General features: G+C 43.5%; 1 protein-coding gene across 1 annotated transcript in view; it reads right to left on the reverse strand.

The window, feature by feature from the left end:
• Window positions 1-2,725: 2,725 nt before the first annotated feature.
• Window positions 2,726-20,336, reverse strand: part of LOC311038806 (phospholipid phosphatase-related protein type 4-like) — a gene marked incomplete at both ends in the record, with an annotated part of 77,053 nt that continues 59,442 nt past the window's right edge. The window contains 5 exons of the mRNA XM_084048409.1: window positions 2,726-3,937; window positions 4,690-4,889; window positions 8,272-8,578; window positions 9,443-9,616; window positions 14,334-14,391. Coding sequence (XP_083904535.1) covers window positions 2,726-3,937; window positions 4,690-4,889; window positions 8,272-8,578; window positions 9,443-9,616; window positions 14,334-14,391 — 1,951 coding nt within the window. The remainder of the gene's footprint in view (window positions 3,938-4,689; window positions 4,890-8,271; window positions 8,579-9,442; window positions 9,617-14,333; window positions 14,392-20,336) is intronic.

Raw genomic sequence — 20,336 nt, forward strand, 5'->3', positions numbered from 1 at the left:
AGAGCTGGTATTTGGACTGGTGGTTCTAAAAAAAATATATTTCAAGGTCCACCATAACTTTGAGAGTGTACTGTGTGTGTATCAGACCGTTAAGAGGGAATCGCTGAGGAACTGGAATCGTTAAAACCCAACCCAACCCTACTTGTGAGCTTGTAGATCACCTATTTTTGGTGTGAGACACCGGTCCGGCACTCAACAAAGTATAACTCAGATCTAAATCATGTACAATAGAATGCAGGCTTACTATTATTACTAGTAATGAAAATTACTTGAATTACCATTCCTGTTTTTCTACGAGAAATCCTAGCTTTGGCAAATATTTTGTGTAGTTCTCACTTTGTCTTAAAATACATTTCTATTTTGTGCTGATATTTGGATGTTGCTTTTATAATTATCTTGCATCCAGTGCATGTTAATTTCAAGAAAATTAAAGTATTTGTGATATGTCTCATTATCATATTGTACACATAAAACATAATTATCCTCTATCAGAGTTCCATATCGTTGCTGTCGGGCAGAAACCTCATACAGTATCTCCATACTTTTTGTATGTTAATTCGCAAATGAATGCCCTATTTCATCATACAAGAGTGTCCCACAAAAGTAGTGAAAATAGCAGTCGCATAGCGACACATTGTGAGCTTGTGGATCCACTATCTTAAATGTTGTTTTAAAATAATAATCATAAGCAATGGTTTTGGACATACAGTACAAGGTTTCCAACCAACAGCAATGATACGATCTCTGAGTTGTTACTCCAAAAAAACGCCAGTTCTGAAGTGAATATAGTGATGTAACTACTACATACAGTAGCTTAAGTTACTGCTTGCTGTGTCCCTTAATAAGGATTTTCACAATGCTAGCTTTGTTTTCTTTTTTAAACAAGATATAAAATATATATATTTTTCATGACAAAAATAAGAACTCAAATAAAGGTTCTACTTTTAAAGCTACAATCCAGAACATATTTGTAATTAAAACAATGCTAATTTATCCAATTTGTATGGTAGACTATGTTATTACAATATAACTCATACCCATCGAGACGTTTACGCCCCGGTGTCGATAAGGACACCGGGAGTGGCTGACAATGTCAGCGCACCAGATTTGTCACTGGAATGCGGCGCCATATTTATTTTGTAGTAATTATACTCTCTGTCGGGAGAGTTAGACAACAGCAATAACATTTATAGATTGTAGCTTTATGCTGTAACTGAGTACTTTGTTGTTGTTATCAAACCATTGTTAACAACGTGTACTACTTGAAAGTTACAGCATATATATGAATGCATGCATGCATGCATGTACGCACATACATATGTACAGTACTTACATACGTACGTACATACCTGCGTACATGTGGGTGTATGTATGTATGTATGCATGTACATACATACATACATACATACATACAATCATACATACATAAATACATACTGTACTGTATGTAGTGTGTGTGTGTGTGTGTGTGTGTGTGTGTGTGTGTGTGTGTGTGTGTGTGTGTGTGTGTGTGTGTGTGTGTGTGTGTGTGTGTGTGTGTGTGTGTGTGTGTGTGTCGTGTGTGTGTGGGGGAGGGGGGTGCGTGGGTGCGTGCATGAGCATATACAGTATGCATGCATGCATGTATACATGTATGTATGTATGTACGTATGTACGTATGTACGTATTCGTAAATTAGCAGAGAATATTGGCTCTTTGCTACCATGCAACTCCTGCTACATTACAAGCATGGCGTTTTACATGACCTTTGAAATCATAATTCGAAATGCCTCAAACACGTGTAAAATTTCTTATCAGTTTGTCACCACAAATGTAGTTGTTGATTATGGGTTCTTTCAAATGTAGGCACATTTTTACCCGATGGCATAGAAAATAAAACATTATCACAATATTGTGGGTTTTGTGCCATAAATATAGGAAAGGGACTTGATTGGGGGACCATGGAAAACCTGGTTCAATAAGGTACAGTAAAGTTTACAATTTACAAGGTACAGTAAACACATGTTCCAGTGCAAGTCACAGCATATTTGACTTCATTGCTACAGAAGGGATGCTATAAGCACACTTATGGTTAAAAACAGTATTTTTTGTTGAGTTGTGTGGACTCTGTACATAGGGGACAATATACAAAACATATCTCTGTCACTAAAATCAATGTTTATATTTCATCTATTCAAATGATACAGTATATATTATATTAAATGGTCTTTTACTGGTGTAGCACCCATTACACAGTATTTACAGTAGAGGGAAAGTAAACATTGGTTTCACAGCTATGGTACAATAACTTTGCAATAGTTTTGCTACAGCTTTCAGTGCTCTGCGTTTTACATGTTGTTTTTATTCTATTTTGTTTCTTCTTTTTTTTGTGGTGAAATGTATCCAAAATCCTACGCTAACTGTCTAAAAAACATTATCGCTGTCCCCAAACAGTTGGCACGGCATCGAGCGCTACAATAGGTTATCTTTTAAGAATGATCGCAAAAAAGTACACAGTGATTATTTCTACAACACTTAAAAGGTTGTGCTTTAAGTTTCAACATGTACCAAAAAAACTCATGCTGGATAAACCTTTCTCTTTTGTGTCTATAACAATATATACAGTGACAGTGGTAATACTGGCTCGTATCACAGATATACTGTAGTATAGCCAAATAAAGTTATCTGAATATCCAATTAATTTGTCATGTCTCTCAAAAATCGTTTTTATTTATATTTTCCCACATTATTCCTTGAAAGTGTGAGTCATGGACGTTCCCTTGTAGAAAATATTCCGGGTGTTATCTGGACTGTCAGATCTCTCCGGTATCAGGATGATATTATTGGCCTTCCTCCGTAGCGTTGATTCCCGGCTGGAGGCTGACGACGGCACCTCTGAGCCGCCCTCCGCGGTGGGCCCAGACACGCCTCCGCCATCCCCCGGGGTCACGCGGATGGTGGAGAGGCCCTGGGGGGGCGGCCTCAGCTCCCCGTGATGGCCTGTGTTCTGGGTGTGAACCGTGACGGTCGGTGGCGCCGCGGCGCCGCCGGACGTGGCGCTGACGACGTGATTGGCACGCTTCCTGTCGACGGAGCCGTCGCGCGTCGAATCCGAGCTCTCCGAGTCTCTGTTGAGATCGTTGAGCTCAAACGACTGCTTTACACCTCCTCCTCCTCCACCGCCCCCACCGCCACCACCCGGGCCGTGATCCAGCGACCGCCACCTCCACGACCCGCCGTCCTGGGACGGGGGCTGGATCACGGGCCGGTTGCTCTCGGGGTGGGCCTCCACCCGGACGATGGCTCCGGTGCTCCCCGAGATGCTGTCCGCCGTGCTCCCCAGGGAGCTGGGCCCCGTGGTGCCGCAGGGGTCCTGGTCCGTCAGGCCCCGGTAGCGAGGCGCCGCCCCGCAGGTTCCGCCGCCGCAGCCCATGCTGCCCTCGTCCAGGCTCTTGGAGTGGGTCTGCAGGAGGCCCTGCTGCTTGGACATGGCGATGACCTGCATGATCCGCGGCTGGCCGCCCTCATTAGTCCTGTTGTAGGCCGCGGTCACCTCCGCCGCCCTCTGCCAGTTGGCCTGCGCCGCCGCCGCCGCGGCGCTGTTAGCCGCCATCATCCCCTCTCCTCCTCCTCCTCCCATTGTCCTCGGAGACAACGCGCGGTGGTTGAAGTTCTCGTGGGCTTCCTCTGGGATGTGGACGAGCTGCGAGGAGCCCGGCCGCGACTGCATGGCCATCCGGGCCCCTCCGGCGAGGCCGCTGCAGTTGCTGGGCAGCGTGGTGCTGGCGCCCGTGGCCAGCTTGGCCATGTAGGACTGACCGCCGGCGTCGTAGCCTCCATTCAGGCCCACCGCAGAGGGCTCGGCGCCGGAGCGCAGCTCCATGCTGCCGTGGTGATGAGCGTGCTGAGAGGACTGGCCCGACGACGAGTCCACCGACGAGGAGAAGGAGTCGGGGACCTGCTGGCAGTGGTGGAAAAAAGTGCTCAAATTATTTACTGACGTTTAGAAAATGTACTTGAGTGAAAGGGTTAGTATAGTAAGTATTGGTATCAAAATGTACTTAAAGTACCAAAAGTAGAAAGTACTCATTATGCTGAATGTCCCATTTCACAATTTTTCAAATGTATAAAAATCTTTTGAAAATAGCAGATCTACAAGCTCACAATGCGTCGCATCGTGACGCATTGTGAGCTTGTAGATCGGCTATTTTCAAATGGCCGAAAGGTGCATACATAGGGCTATACACAAACAGCACCGAGTGCCGTGCTACGAGCTTGTGGATTTGCTATTCTTTTTGAAAAATCTTAGCTATTTTTTTACTCAAATCTTCTGGGGATTCTTTTTTTTCTTTTTTACTTATGTTGCTATAATATCAGTGGTTCTCAAACTTTTTTCATGTCAAGGAACCCCCAAAATGATATGTATTTGTCCGCTGAAGACTTGAGTTAAAAATGTATATATATATATATATATATATATATATATATATATATATATATATATATATATATATATATACATACAGTATATACACAGATTTGCACACATTGTCACAATTCTTTTTTTCAAAAACATCAGATCTTGTAGATCTGCTATTTTTGAATAGGAAAAAATAGAAATGGCAAAAATAGCCCAAAGACATCTAAAATGACACAGATGCGTTCCCGGTCTTAATGGGGTTAGCATAGTATACTCTCCATCACGCTGACCTGCAGGGAACACTTGCGGCCGTCCTGGCTGCTGTTCTTGCTCTTCCACTGGGACAGCAGCTGCTTGGAGCGGCTGGAGTCCATGGAGCCGTGGTGCAGCGTGGCGGCGTGCCGCCTGGCCGCCTCCTCGTACGCCGCCATGGCCTGGGGCGTGTGGACCCGCGGCAGGGTGTGGCTGAAGGTTACCATGGGGTCCTTACCTGTTTGGTGGACGTGGCCAGATAAGATAAAGACGTTTATTGTCACTGTATGGAACAATTACGTTTTGTTTGCACTGCACTTAAAACCATACAGCAGCATCAACAAAGAAATACAGACACAGCATTATTATTAGCCTCGCGTAGCCAGACTATATCACTGAGTGGATATGAGTCTGGTGCTTCTATGAGGACGTTTTTTTTTCCAAGGGGGCGGGATCAAAACAATGGCTCTCGACGCAATTGGTTAGACCTACAGCCAACTACCAATTACAGTGTCCCATATTTTAATACTGAGCCCTGTTTGGTCACCCCAGACTTCGGGAGCAGGAAATGGATTCACAACGGAGCGGTGCCAGACCTTTTTGCACTGGCAGATTTGTCTGGTCCCAGGTTACATCGTTAGGCCATAAACTGTTAGGTCCGTCACAATCTGGGAACCCATCGCCAAATAAAAAGGAAAAACAGCATCCTCTGCTGTTTTTTACTCTTTCACTTGGCTCTGGGGGGGGCTATACGGTGGACCCGTGCGCAAGGAAACCGGGGTTTTTGGTCTGCCTTCAGCGCTCCACTTCCGGTGGTGCGACTATGTTTTCATTCCCACTAACAATATTTCTCCACGGAACACTAACACCAATTCACCCAAAGAACATTGTTTTGGTTATAAGCCCACTTGTTTCTATGATGAAAGAGCAATTTAAAATGTTACTAACTTTCCGTGGTCTTGTCGGCTTCGAGGACGCTATTGTTAAATGAGTTTCGGCTTGTTTCTAGTGGGGAAGGAACGGCACACACGTAAATCCCGCCCACTACATTTGATTGGGTAAAGCGCGGTCTGCTTCCTGATCTGATAGCATGCCCACTTGAACCAATGCGCACGGGTTGTCAACGCGGCTACCGACGCAGAGCAGAATCTGTTCTTGAGAGATTAGGTCCGTCATACAGTAGTTAACACATTCACTGCCATTGATGTAGTAAAAAAAAACTCCCTTGACTGCAAGAGAAGGAATGTACGGATGCGACATCATCCCAAAAAGATTCACTTCCGTCCACTCCGATGTTAGCAGGGCGGAATTTTGCCGTTTTCAATACACGATAGTGCACTTGGTGATACAAGCGTGAAATTTGGCACAGATGTCCTTCATATGACTCTAATTGATAATCAACCTCTGGCCACGCAAAAATCCTAAGATTTCAAGATGGCCACCACCAGTTTTCAAAATGGCTGCAACTGGGCCAACATTTTGGACTATATCACTTTGCTGGGGCTGTAAATCTTTGATTTCCCTCTTATTTTAATATAGGAGAATATGTTCTGAAGGTATTTCTACCAAGTAAGATAAAAAAATAATATTAGGTTCCAATATGGCGGCATATTTTCCAATATGGCTGCCGATAAATTGCATAAATATACATTCACATGAGCTTGAAGCACATGTATTTGTATTAATTACCATACACAGAATCGATTTATAGCACATTTTAAAGTGATTTGGTAGCTTTTTAACGACCTAGGGCAACTAAATACAAAAACCTAGATATATATAGGGATATTTTCTCAAACAGGTGCTGGCCTTTTTCTCTTTCCGTGGAAGGACAAAACTGTATGGCATCTGCTGAACGCATGAAAGAAGCAAAGACCTGATGACTTTGATCCAATAGCTGATGCATTTTCATGAAGGGGGATCCATCTGAGGTCCTTCGACAGCTTTTTCAAGCCAAGTCTTTGTGTCTGGGTTGCTCAGTCGGCAGAGCTTTCACCTTCGGATCACATGGTCATGGGTTCGATCAGGATCAGTGTATGAGTAGGTACGGTGAGTGTGGCGCTCCACCTCAGCAATACCAGGGGGTCTATAAGACCCCTGAGTTCTCAGCTGATACTGACAATAAGTCTCAGACTTATTTAATTTGAACAAGTGCAACTGCTATGACAACAACGTCAGTATCTGAGCTGCGAATCATGATGTGTCAGATGCTATCCTCTGCAGCTCTGCCTCAGATACTGACATTGTTGACATAACAGTTTCACTTGTTCAAAGACTTGGCTTGAATTAGCTGTGGATTGCCTTTGGAAGGAGGGAAGGATCTCAGATGGATCCCGTTCATGAAATTGCATCAGCTATTGAATCAAAGTCATCAGGTCTTTGCTTCTTTCATGCATTCAGGGGATGCCACACAGTTTCGTCCTTCCATGGAAAGGGAAAAAGGTCAGCATGGCAGACAACTTCTCCAAATTAGGTTCAACACCTGTTGCAATAAATGATAAACATATGCAAGTCATTGAGGAGTTCATAGTACTCATGTACGATAGAACTTCATAGAAGTAGTTCCTACAAGGAAGTGAATGCAAGTGAAGTGCATTCCAAGCAGGACATATATGGGGCCAGTGACTCTTGTGCAGTCCTGTTTGCCAAATTATGCCAGAAGCTGACACGATGTGGATGTAAAATAGCATGTTCTGGACACTGCAAATGCTTTAAGTTTGGACTTATCTGCACACCCCTCTGTGGTTGCAGTTGCTAGTACACTGGCCTGTCACTTGCCCAGCCACCATTGTAAATGAAAATGTGTTTATAATGACTTGATAACAAAACAAAAAGTAAGCACTAAGCTTTACCAAGCTAATAAATCACTTTCAAATGTTCCATAAATGGATTCTGTGTATGGTAATTAATACAAATACATGTACAACAAGCTCATGTGGATAAACCATAAGCAGGTGCACATTTCTGCAATTTATCGGCAGCCATATTGGAATACATGCCGCCATATTGGAACCTAATGTTATTTTTTATCTTACTTGGTAGGAATACCTCCAGAACATATTCTCTTATCGCTTTGCCCCAGCAATATAGCGATATAGTCCAACACATTGGACCAGTTGCAGACATTTTGAAAACTGGTGGTGGCCATCTTGAAATCTTAGGAATTCTGCGTGGCCAGAGGTTGATTATCAATTAGGGTCATATGAAGGTCATCTGTGCCAAATTTCGCGCTTGTATCACCAAGTGCACTATGGTATCAAAATTCCGCCCTGCTATGTTATGAGAGTAGAAAAACACATCTAGCTCATATTTCTTTATTTTTTTATGAAAACGAGCCTTATTCAACTGCCGATAACAACAGAACGGACGATCCCGGTAAAAATGTTTTTATAGAGGAGACCCTCCCCCTCCCCCCAGACAGCCTTTGATTACATCCGTGTCCACATCAGGGCGTCCGTCGCTCTCAGTGGATCGTCAAAATAAGGTAAAAAATGCTGGCAGTGGCGGAAGAATTAATTAATACCTGACAGTGAGTGTGTTAACATAGTCATCACAGTCTGTTCCAAAATACATAATGAATAATGAATCTTAAAATTAGTCAAATTAGCTGGTATCCTCACCCAGCGGGCTGCGGGGGGACATCACGTCCACGTCGGCGCTGGATCGCTTCAAGGTGTCACCGGACCCCTGCTGCTGCTGCTGCTGCTGGAGAGCCCGGTGGAGGAGGCCATCGGAGTAGGAGGCGGGGAGGCCCTGGTGGTGATGGTTCCCGGCCATGGCCTTCATCTGCAGGTGGTGCAGGACAGCCTCCTGGCTGATGTGGGGGAGGGAGCAGGGGGGGCAGTGGACCACCCGGGGAGGAGGAGGACCACCGCTGCTGCCGGTCCCCTCCTCGCTGGGCTGGAAGTTCCCCACAGCGTACAGGCCCTGGACAGGATGGATGGGAGCAGAAGGAGAGAAGGAGACACTTTGTGGGGTGACGTCAAACTGCGGTGCCGACATTGATTCTATACCTCATGGCACTTCTCCACTGCAAATGCGCCATCTTTCTATATCCGGTTGATAACCGGTCCGAAATGCAAACGGAAATTAATGCTATTGGCAGCGAGGGCGAGTCTTCACTCGGTAGAACCAGTAGAAACCCTAGAAACATACCCTGCTTTATCATTCATTTAAAAATAAATGGGACCATAATTTACCAAGACGCATATCATGGTGATTAAAAGAAGACTTTAAACTAGCGACTGGAAGCATATAGTATTTATGACAATGTTAAGTGTAAAGTTCGGCCAAAAACCCATCCGCTTGAATAGAGCCTAATTGCTTCTGCAACCAGCAGGGATGAAACAGCAGTGAAACAGCGAGACTACAGGCCATTCATATGAACTGTCACACTTCCTATATAGCCTAAATTTACAAGCGGGATGTTAGCCCCTTGGTGGCACCACGCATGCACACACACGCACACACGCACACCCCGTTGTGACGCTTTGCTTGTAGTTCGGCTATTTTCTAAGAATGTTTGCCTCCACATCAGGGACGTGGTTAAAATGGGACCTACAGAACATGTTATATACAGTAGGGCTGGGCTATTAAACGCAAATGTATTGAAACTAAAATGTTCTAATAATTGTAGTGGAGTAAAAGTACAACATTTGACTCTGATATGTAGTGGAGTAGAAGTAAAAGTATTGACAGTACAGTACAAGTACTTCAAACTTTTACTTACAGTAAGTACAGTACTTAAGTAAATGTACTTAGTTACTTTACACCACTGCCTAGTCGGTTTACCAGGTAGATGGCGATGGCTCCTCCCAGGATGAAGCCCAGGTAGACGTCCATGGCGTGGTTCTTGTACTGGATGATGCGGGTCAGGCCGCAGATGATGGCACAGATGACGAAGGAGAACACCAGCAGGGGCTTCAGCAGCTTGGACGAGTCCGTCAGGGTGCTGTTGAAGTACATCTGGAAGACGGAGACGGGAAACATTAAGACCCATTAAGACCTGAGGCCGATTCTACACAAATGCCTTCTAAATCAGTAGTTCTCAAACATTTTCTTTTTGTAGTAAAAAATTATTCAAAACACTTTCAAGATTTTTTCAAAAACGTAAAAAAATAGCAGATGTACAAGCTCGCAGCGCGGCACAAAGTGACACGCTGTGAGCCAACGCTCAAATCTAAAACGATTCTTTCCCGGTTTTAATGGGTTAAACTTTAACCAAACATTTTAATGAAAAAATATCACTTACCCTACCTTTAACCGTTAAAGGTAGGGTAAGTGATACTTTTTCATTACAATGTTTATGGGTCACACGAGTACATTTTTCCTTTTTTATATTTCCTACATTTAAAAAAAGAATTCAAAACATAAAAAAAAGGAAATAATAATTACAGGTAAAAACAATCCATACATTTAAATACCTTTTAAAACATAGTGAAAATAGCAGATCTACAAGCTTGTGGGTCTCTATTTTCACTAATAAATAGGGCTTTTTTTTTGGGGGGGGGGGTCCCGGGAAGACCACCAAATTAATATTTTGGGTCTTGAGCTAAAAGGTTTGGGAACAACTACTATAGAGTGTTTGTTCGGTAAACAAAATGCATTTTCAGATCAGGATACCAATTTGATCCAATCAGCAGAGAGAACTCACACAGGATACCGGATAAACAGGTGAAATTGGAAGTAATGCCACAAAGAAATGAGCAGACACAAAATTCAATCTGGAAGATGATAAACTGGTACTCTCTGATTGGCTGAAATTAGCAACCCACCTGAAAATGTATTTTCTGTTTATTAAAGAGCTGGAGAGACGGGGAGACCCCTATTACTGAACAACACAAAGCAACGATTACCATCAGAATAATAGAGCTTTAACCTTTTAACAAAAAATCACTTATACCTTACCATTAAAGTCTGATTCATACTTATTGAAGTGTCACCAGTGTCGTGCACCGGAAAATAATGCAAGCTCACAAGCTTGTAGATCTGCTATTGCCACCCCACAACACCATCGTACAACAAAGTATAAAATAGGGCTTAAACAACTTGCTCATGACAACATTCAACGCTCAGCCACTAGATGTCACACTACGGCACACTACGGCACACACACACACACACACACACACACACACACACACACACACACACACACACACACACACACACACACACACACACACACACACCCCTTTGTGGCATAAGGTTCTTTATTTCCCTGAGTCACGTCTACATATTCTTAAACCTGTTATTCTAAAACCTCTGTTGCTATTGTCATTTTACAACCCGTGTTGCTACATCAAAACCTGTGTTGCTGCTGACAGTGGTTGTTTGTTTAGCCTAGAAGTTATGTTATATTTGTTTTGTTTTATGTTTCCTTTTGTACCGATCAGGAGTAGCGCTCCTAATTTCGCTACAATGACGACAAAGACTTAAATGACTCTCTAAGCTTTCTATTAGTATACTTAGGCTGACAGTCAGAGAGAGAGAGAGAGAGAGAGGGGGAGGGAGAAAGAGAGAGAGAGGGGGCGAGAGAGATACAGAGAAAGTAATGTACTCTCTCTCTCTCCATTGGTCGTGCTCCAGACATCGTGAGTCAGCAGTATTTTATTAGCATGGAGTGATATGATGCCAGCCTGTGCCCGCTGTGTGCCCAGCAGCACTGCTGCTCTCCTCAGTGGTGTGGGCACTGCACTCTGTGCCAGTCACTCAACAGGCAACTGAGGTTCCTTCCTTCCTTCCTCCATTCTCAGTCAGCACTTTGTTGCCTGTGTCTGGCAGACGTTCTGTTGTTCTAAACTGGCAGCTATTATACGAATAGGCTGACATTATCATCAATCCAACCTGGACTGTTATTAAGGCCCGGGATTCTACGAATTCCCTCTAACTCAGTCGCTCTCACACTTTCAAGATTTTTCAATCTAAAGTGACACAGATGCTTTCCCCCGGAGTTTTTGTACAGTCTCATATCTTCTGGTCACGTTATGGGTCCAATAGGCTCTATGCACAGCAGCCATTTTGGAAAGAAATTGGGCCTCTTCCTTACTTCCTTCACAGCTTTTACCAATGATGCTTTGTTCCATTTCGTGCAGCACAGTGGTTCTCAAGCCTTTTAATTTCAAGGACCCCCATAGCTCCGAGAGTGTACAAATGGCCCCTTACGGGTCCATTTGGTTTCTCTCAGAGTTGCACACCTTTTTAAGGGGGCATTTGGAACCCCCTCAAGGAACCATGAGGGTCCCTGGGCCACACTTTGAGACCCACTGGTACAGAGTGTTTCCAGTGAGCCAAAACGCACAATATCAGCATCCTGACTCTGTGAAGGAAGTAAGAGGAGGTAAGAGGAGGCTGTGCTGTGCATAGAGCCTATACTGTATATATTCTCTATGTGTGTAATACACTTCAGAACATGCAGTGTAATACGGCCTGGTGTAAGTAAGTAAGTAAGTAAATTTTATTTATAAAGCACCTTTCGAAACAAAGTTACAAAGTGCTATACAGTGGCAAGTAATAAAGCAATCAAGTAGAACAAGTTACAACAATGTACAGGAGAGCAATAGCAACATAACAAGAAGTCAAAAAACAAAAAGAAAACATTGACCTACACAGGTGGGGCAGGTAAGAATTTACCTGACAAAATGCTTCCGATACAAATGTGTTTTTAACAAGTTCTTAAAACCGTCAACTGACTCAGCATTTTTTATCACTAAAGGCAGAGCGTTCCACAATGTGGGAGCAACCACTGCAAAGGCCCGGTCACCCTTAGTTTTAAGTTAGGACGCTGGTATCTCCAGCAGGCCTTTGTCCGAAGACCTGAGAGATCTCACATTAGGCTTTGAGTGTAGTAAGTCTGTGATACAAATAGGGGCCAGGCCATGTAGTGCTTTGTAGGTTATTAAAAGGATTTTAAAATCAATTCTAGCCTTAATGGGCAGCCAGTGAAGTGCAGCCAATACTGGTGTTATATGTGCTCTACGGTTGGTGTTGGTGAGAATTCTGGCAGCGGTATTTTGTACTAGTTGTAGTCGATGAATAGAGGAACGGCTAAGGGAAGTATAGAGTCCATTACAATAGTCAAGACGGGAAGAGACAAAGGCGTGTATGATTTTTTCCAGGTCCTGAGAAGTAAGGATTGGTTTGATTTTTGAGATATTGCGTAAGTGATAGAAACAGGACTGGGTAACCTTCTTTACATGGAACTCAAAGTTCATGTGGTTGTCAAAAAAGACACCTAGGTTCTTTGCATTATGTGACACGTTGGATGCCAGAGAACCGAGGGACAGCTGTATTGCATTGGAAGCACTTTCCGGGCCTATAATGAGGATTTCTGTTTTGTCTGCGTTGAGCTGTAGGAAGTTTTGTGCCATCCAGTTTTTGATTGCTGTTGGACAGTCATGCATGATTGTGATTTTGCTGAGGTCATTTTGCTTAAAAGACAGATACAACTGTGTATCATCGGCATAGCAATGATAAGAAATGCCTTCAAAACTGTTTATGAGAGCACCAAGGGGTAACATGTAGAGGGAGAACAATACTGGACCAAGGATGGAACCCTGGGGGACCCCACAGGTCAGGGGAACTGAGGAGGAGACAAAGTTGTCGATAGCGACAGCCACACTTCTACCTGACAGATAAGAGGAAAACCAGTCCAACGCCAAACCAGATAAGCCCACCCACTGTTGGAGCCTGTTGAGGAGGATGGAGTGGTCTATGGTGTCGAATGCTGCGCTTAAGTCCAGCAGCATCAGCACCGAGCACTCTCCAACATCGGCCCTCATGATGATGTCACTGGAAACTCTAAGTAGTAGTTTCAGTACTGTGTTTTTGACGGAAGCCAGACTGGAATTTGTCAAATATATTATTGTTATTGAGGAATGTTAAGAGTTGGTTACATACCACTTTTTCTAATACTTTTGAAATGGACGGGAGTTTAGAGATTGGTCTGTAGTTGCTGTGGATTAGTGGATCAAGGCTTGTTTTTTTCAGGAGCGGTTGGATGATTGCATGTTTGAAATGTTCGGGCACACAGCCAGAAGATATAGAACTGTTTATGATAGACAAGATGTAAGGGCTTAGGTTATTAAATACAGATTTTAAGAGTGAGGTTGGAATAGTGTCAACAGGACTAGAGGAGGGATTCATATGGGAGACAATTGGTGTAAGATCATCCAAGGAGATTGTGTTAAAATGGCACAGTGAGGAAACTGGAGGAGGATGGTCAGCTGTGTGTGTACTAGGCGGAGTTATCTTGGACCTTATATTGTTAATCTTGTCTATAAAAAATGATACAAATTGTTCACAATCATCATCAGAGAAATGATGTCATCTTGTTCTCCGTGCACGCGGCTCAACTGTAACATCACTCACCAGCCTTAGTTAGAATGAGACTCTTAAAGGACCACATCACACCAAAATCACAACAATTATTAATTAATAATGTAACTATACAACAAGTAGCTATATACAAAACGTTATGAATTATCTTAAAATGTACTATGTCAGTACTTTGTGTGCACCATTTTCCAATACAGAGGCAAAATCTATAGCCTTAAAAAGGAGAGCACATTGTAATTTAGCAAAACTACCAAAAGACGGATTCAACCTCCCACACGTGTTCATTTTATTTTTGCACGGAGGCCAGTGTGTTTTTGTTTTTGTTTGGGTGCAAACTGTTACTCACCGAGACATAGACGGCTGCGAAGGATGCTAGTGTGGCATGTTGAGATGGGAAAGATTTTCTGGAAGAGAGGGAGAGAGAGAGAGAGAGATTTAAAGTTTCAAGATTTTGATTTCTTAAATCCCATATAGGTATATGAGAGTACAATTATTTGGTTTTGGTTCCTATATATTGCAGAAACAAACAAAAACAGCAAAGAGAGAGATATATATACAGTAGAGACAGACAGACAGAGGCATAACCAGATCCATAACGAGGTGTCTCTCATATGCAGCCTCTTGCATACAGTACAGGAAAACATGCACACATGGTTGTTCTTTTAGCGAGTGGAACAAATTGGGCCTACATTCGCAAGTGCTTCAAAGTGCACGTGATGCTGCTGCGCATACAGTGCACCCGACAAACCTCCAAAGCTTAATTTTACTGTGGTGTGCGCGCGTGCGTGTGTGCGTGTCTAATAAGTAACTAGTAACTAAAGTAAAAGTACAACATTTTCCTCAGAGATGTAGTGGAGTAGAAGTTAAAGTATTGAAAATTGGAAATACTCAACTTAAGTAAAAATACCTCGAAATTGTACTTAAGGTACTACACTGTGGAAAGTAGTATTTAATTAACAAATTTAATTGCAATACCTATATCGAACGTGCATTGAATCATGGATAGCGAACAATGCGGTCCAGCGATAATCCCAGTACCGTTGCATCAATATTGTGTGCAAGAAAACCTGAGACATACAGTACACTATCCCTAATGACAATATTTCACTACGAGAATACTGTACTAGAAAGTATATGGCCAGGGATTCAAACCTTAATGTTTAAACACGCTCTAATATGACTGCTGAGTTCAGCGGTAATTACATTTTACATTCATTCTGTAAATGAACCCGTACCCGTTTATTCACACAGCTCCATCCCTGTGACCTACTTTGTGTGTGTGTGTGTGTGTGTGTGTGTGTGTGTGTGTGTGTGTGTGTGTGTGTGTGTGTGTGTGTGTGTGTGTGTGTGTGTGTGTGTGTGTGTGTGTGTGTGTGTGTGTGTGTGTGTGTGTGTGTGCGCGCAGATAATCCTATCTGTTCTTGGACAAGTCCAGGTGTGTCTTGCGATTTTGGGAAAGAGAGAAAACCACTGATGCAATGTGGTGGTTCTCAAAGTCATGGGGGGGGTGCATACATGCCTCTGCTTTTGATATCCCTCCTCTTGTCATTCATTTTTATGGCCGGTGTGGGGATATGTTGTCTGATATGTTTGATTTGATTGATGTCTGATTTATGTTCGATAATATCGCTATTAACACATTCAGTGCCAAAAACGTAAAATTACGTTTTTGCAAATACACCCCCCCTCCACAAGAGGGCGCAACTTAATGTGCCTTAATGTGCCTTTAAAAGGGACGGATGTGACGCTATCCCAAAAAAACGGACGTGCATCCGCCCTAATGATGGGATCTTGAGTAAAAGGTCCATATCTCCATATCTTTTTACAGTGGTCAAAACAAGCCATTTTCGACGGGCAATCTCTCTGCAATGGCGGATCATGGTAGAAATGTTATTGTCCCAGTCGTTAGACGGGACCCTTGGCCATCGCCCAGACACTCGTGTCCTCGTTGTGGCTTCTACAGCTCTAAAAAGATTGCCAATAAACGGTAAAAAACGCTGGCACAAATGATCTCAACAAAGACAAAGTGAGTCTATTCCTACAGTACTCAGACTAGTTGTTTTGTTTTTTCAAATTGGACCTGCAGTAAGAGGATATGCTGTTCCTTGTGCTGTTTAGATGTATATTAATTACCCTTGGTCCACTGCCATTTATGTAAATAATAATAATAAAATATAATACAAATATTAATAAATAATACAATAATACAAATAAAATGTGCTGTTGTAAAAATAAGAACACAGACAAAGCTGCAATGGGAAAGCATGGGTCTGTTTATGCCAAGAGGGCTTTGGTTATAATTAGTTACCCTAGTCTGTAGCTATCCTAGCCAACCACCCTGTGTCCCTGCTTTCACACAGGCAGACACACACACACACACACGTGACATGCAGCCAACACACAGCAGAATAAGCCAAGGATCTCATATTGCGGCTCCTCTTGGGTTTAATGCAAATACACTGTAGCAAACTGCACAGAACGGACACACACACACGCGGACACGCACGCACGCACAGCGAGACATTGTTGATGCCTGAAGATACATGCAAAGTGTGGTCAACTGACCGTATGGCATTTTGTGGGACATCACATTACATCTGTGCTATGAAATCCTGAGTGCTAATTTAACTCTGTGCAGAATGTACACACTGTAGCAGGCAGTGATGGCGGACAAAGCACTCAACCCCCAGTACTTGGAGTCAAAGTATAAATAGTATACGATACTCCTGATCAAATATTATTCAACTAGTACAAGTGAAAGTTGCTCAGTCAAAATTTCCAGGGAGTCCCCAGTTAATTGATTGATAGTTAGGGACCAAATGGACCCTTACGGGTTTATTTCCATCTGTACATTCTCAGAGCTACCTGAACAAGGAGGGGTTTTCAGTGTAGGTTGGGGTCCCAGGATTAAAAACATAATAACGAAGGTTACGTATGTAACCATTGTTGATGATGATCATGATGTCCTCTGCCGCACAGCGTTTTAGGAGGGGGCCAGCCGCTCTGGGTGCACGTACGTCGGTTAGAAAACTGCTGACGGCCCACCGTACCCGAAGGGGGAAGACCGCCATCCCGAGTTCTCTGTGAGACCAAGGCCTGCAGGTTTCTGTACCGAGCCAAGCGCATACGGTCCCCTAGTATGACACAATGCACGCAGCCCGGAGGGTCCTCATATGCCAAGCGTGTGCGGACATGCGAACATCGCAAGTCAGGCAGACAAAAACCATCGTGATACAAAACACACAAAGTGAATTATCAACGTCTAAGCCTTAAGGCTTGCAAAGGAAAACAACAGCGTAAAATCCCTTTTCTCTCTGTATATATTTACCAAAGAACACACCCACCGTATATACCGCCGAGCGTATATGGGGGTTCAAACACTGTAACCCAACATGCACAGCCGTTTAACAGCTCCTACCCGTAAACGGGGTGTACAGAACGAAGGTTACGTATGCAACCATGGCTAAACACTGCAAATCAACACGTGCGCCCGATTATGAGCTCTTAGCTGCATACGGGGCAAAGACAGAACCGTGTGTAGGTTACCTACACACCTGCTGTTTTAATAATCAAGAAAAGACCCACTATATATAGCCGAGCCAATATGGGGGTCTAACCACTGTGACTCAACCACACACACCCGTTCATACGCTCTCAGCTGTATTCAGGGCAAAGACAGAACCATGTGTAGCCTGTGGCCTCATACAGGGAGGATAAAACGGTGTCTTCTACCAAGCCCCCCCTATATAGCTTCGCTTATCTGGGGGCAAAACACTAAAATGCAAAACTCACGCTTGTTTATTATCTCTCAGCCTTATACGAGGTGAAGACAGAACTATGTGCGTATATACAGCATAGGCTCCCACTGCACTGTTTATTAGCCCATGGCTTTATACAGGGGGGATTTGTAAAACAGGACTGTATAGTGTGTGACTTGAATGTGTGCACCCGCTCACTAGGTCGAGAAGCTCAGACCCGAGGGAAACAAAAAAAAGCACGCCTGTGTGGTCAGTTTCACTCGCTGGGGTTAGAGGAATCTCATAACCCGCTCACCCTGGAGCACACAAGCCTGTGATTACTAGACGGCACAGCCGTGTGAGGAGAAAGCACGCAAAGAAGTTGCGTGTGTGCTTTCAACTTTGGGAAAAAACTGCAAAGTAGCACAAGCCAACACATATACTGTACACAGCTTCCCGCAATCTTGTTACAGGGTAGACACAGTCCCCAAATCCGAGACAACCGGGAGGGTTTCAGCAAAAAGGACGAATAGGACAAGAAACCCTCCGTGCCACAATACAGGCTGACCAGACCGTGTTCGTACACGTGTCGAAAATCGTCAAAACAAACGACAAACTCCTGAACGAGATGGCACAAGCCAAACCGAGCGGAGCGAAGCAGAAGCACTCAAAGGAAGCTACAAGTAGCTTCGCCAAGCTATTGAATAGCTGCGAGTTTACTTTCTGCAAACAGAGCTTACCTATGTGGAGCTCTAAATGTCCACCTCTTCGATGCCATGCAGAGAGAAGGAAAGAGGTGGAAGGAGGTGCCACGTGGGAATTTGGGCAATTGCAGAGGGCAACGCCCCAAGCCACAGCAAACCCCCCCGTACACAGATTCATCTGGTAAGTCTACATCGGTGCGGATATATCACGGAGGGATATATCATATTGGAATGATCCATAACCTAATGCAGTAGTTCTCAACCTGTGGGCCCACTGGTGGGGCCGTGAGGATAATACATGTGGGCCCCCAAAAAATAAGTAACATTATTAAAAAATGTCATGTTATTTTTTTCTTCAAAACCTTGTGTAACGAAGAGGTCCTCCGTTAATTATATTATATTTATATTATATTATATTATATATATATACATATATTTGCACACAACGTATTGTGCAAAATGTTCAGTGCAATATAATATTTGGCAATATATATGTGATGTTGGATTGTCATTTTAATACGGCTTATGTCTGTCTGTTCCAGGGTGTTCGGGCAAAAGAGTCCCCAGGGTGCCCGAGCACCATATATGGGTTTGGACTGGACCACAGTAGAAGAAAGAGGGAGGTTTTGTGGTGTGTAAAGCTGCTAATAATGTGATATGGTTTGTTTTGCAATAGGGTGCATAACTTATATGTATTTACCAGGGGTACTGATTCAGATGTTTAATGGAATGTGTGGTTTAGATTTGTTGCATGTTTGAGGTAACCTGCAACATGGTAGAACCCACACTTGATTGGCTCAGCTGAGTATAAAAGGCTGCCAGAAACAAACACACTCAGTTTTAGTCAAGTATTAGGACATGGTGGAGCTGCCAACCACGGGGTAATGTCTGCATTCCGACATCTCACTACTCCGACTAGTGGCTTCCGCGTGCGGTTAGGGTTAGGTATAGGGTTAGTTAACGTCGGAAAGGCGACATGTAACCGCCGACCACCATGCCACAGTTTGCTGCTGATGCCTTTATCCTGTCTGTGAACTTTGGATGAATAAAAGCACCATTGGTTGCACTCTACCTCCTGACTCTGTGCTGTTTCCAGCCGCTCATTGGGCCAGTCCATTACACCATGAAAAATTGGTTTTCATTGTTATACCGATAAGTAGGAACTTATATGTTAGTTCCATTGATGCAAGCTGGAACACAATCAATTGATTTATCATTAACCCATTAAGACCTGGAACTGTGTAATTTTTAGATTTGAGCTAAAAAGCATTATGTTACACTTTGGGCTATTCAAAAATAGCAGATATACAAGCTCATAGCGCGGCACCGAGTGCCGCGCTACGAGCTTGTAGATCTGCTCTTTTTGAAAAATCGTGAAAATGTGTGCAAATCTTTGAATATATATATATTTAAAGCAAACATTTTTAACTCAAATCTTTGCTTCTAGGGGTCCCTGCAACAACATATTTTGATGGGGGTCCGCGGCCAAATACATATAATTTTCGGGGTTATTGGAATGAAAAAGATTGAGCACCACTGATATAGAAACATACGTTTTTCAGAAAACTGAGATTTAGGAGACATGTAGAATCGGATTCAGGTCTCAATGGGTTCACATAAACATGCTCTGAAAATGCACGCGGCCCACCCATCTGACCACTTAACACGGCTGACAAAATAGGTTGAGGATCACTGCTTTAGCCCTGTGATGTGTATGTACAGTACTGTCAGCATAAGGTCATTGAGTACAGTTACATATCGGGCATGAGAAGATGCTCTCAGTTCTTTCTCCAGAAGAATGCTCACCATTTGTGGGTTTTCTGTCCAAGAGCCTGTGCGCCTTATGAAGCTGTTTGCCAATGTTTAAAGCCCTCCGCACCACGCGTGACCTCATTAACAACAACATCA

The sequence above is a fragment of the Gymnoscopelus microlampas genome (genome assembly GCF_963454915.1).
Source record: "Gymnoscopelus microlampas genome assembly, chromosome: 22".
Classification (NCBI taxonomy): domain Eukaryota; kingdom Metazoa; phylum Chordata; class Actinopteri; order Myctophiformes; family Myctophidae; genus Gymnoscopelus; species Gymnoscopelus microlampas.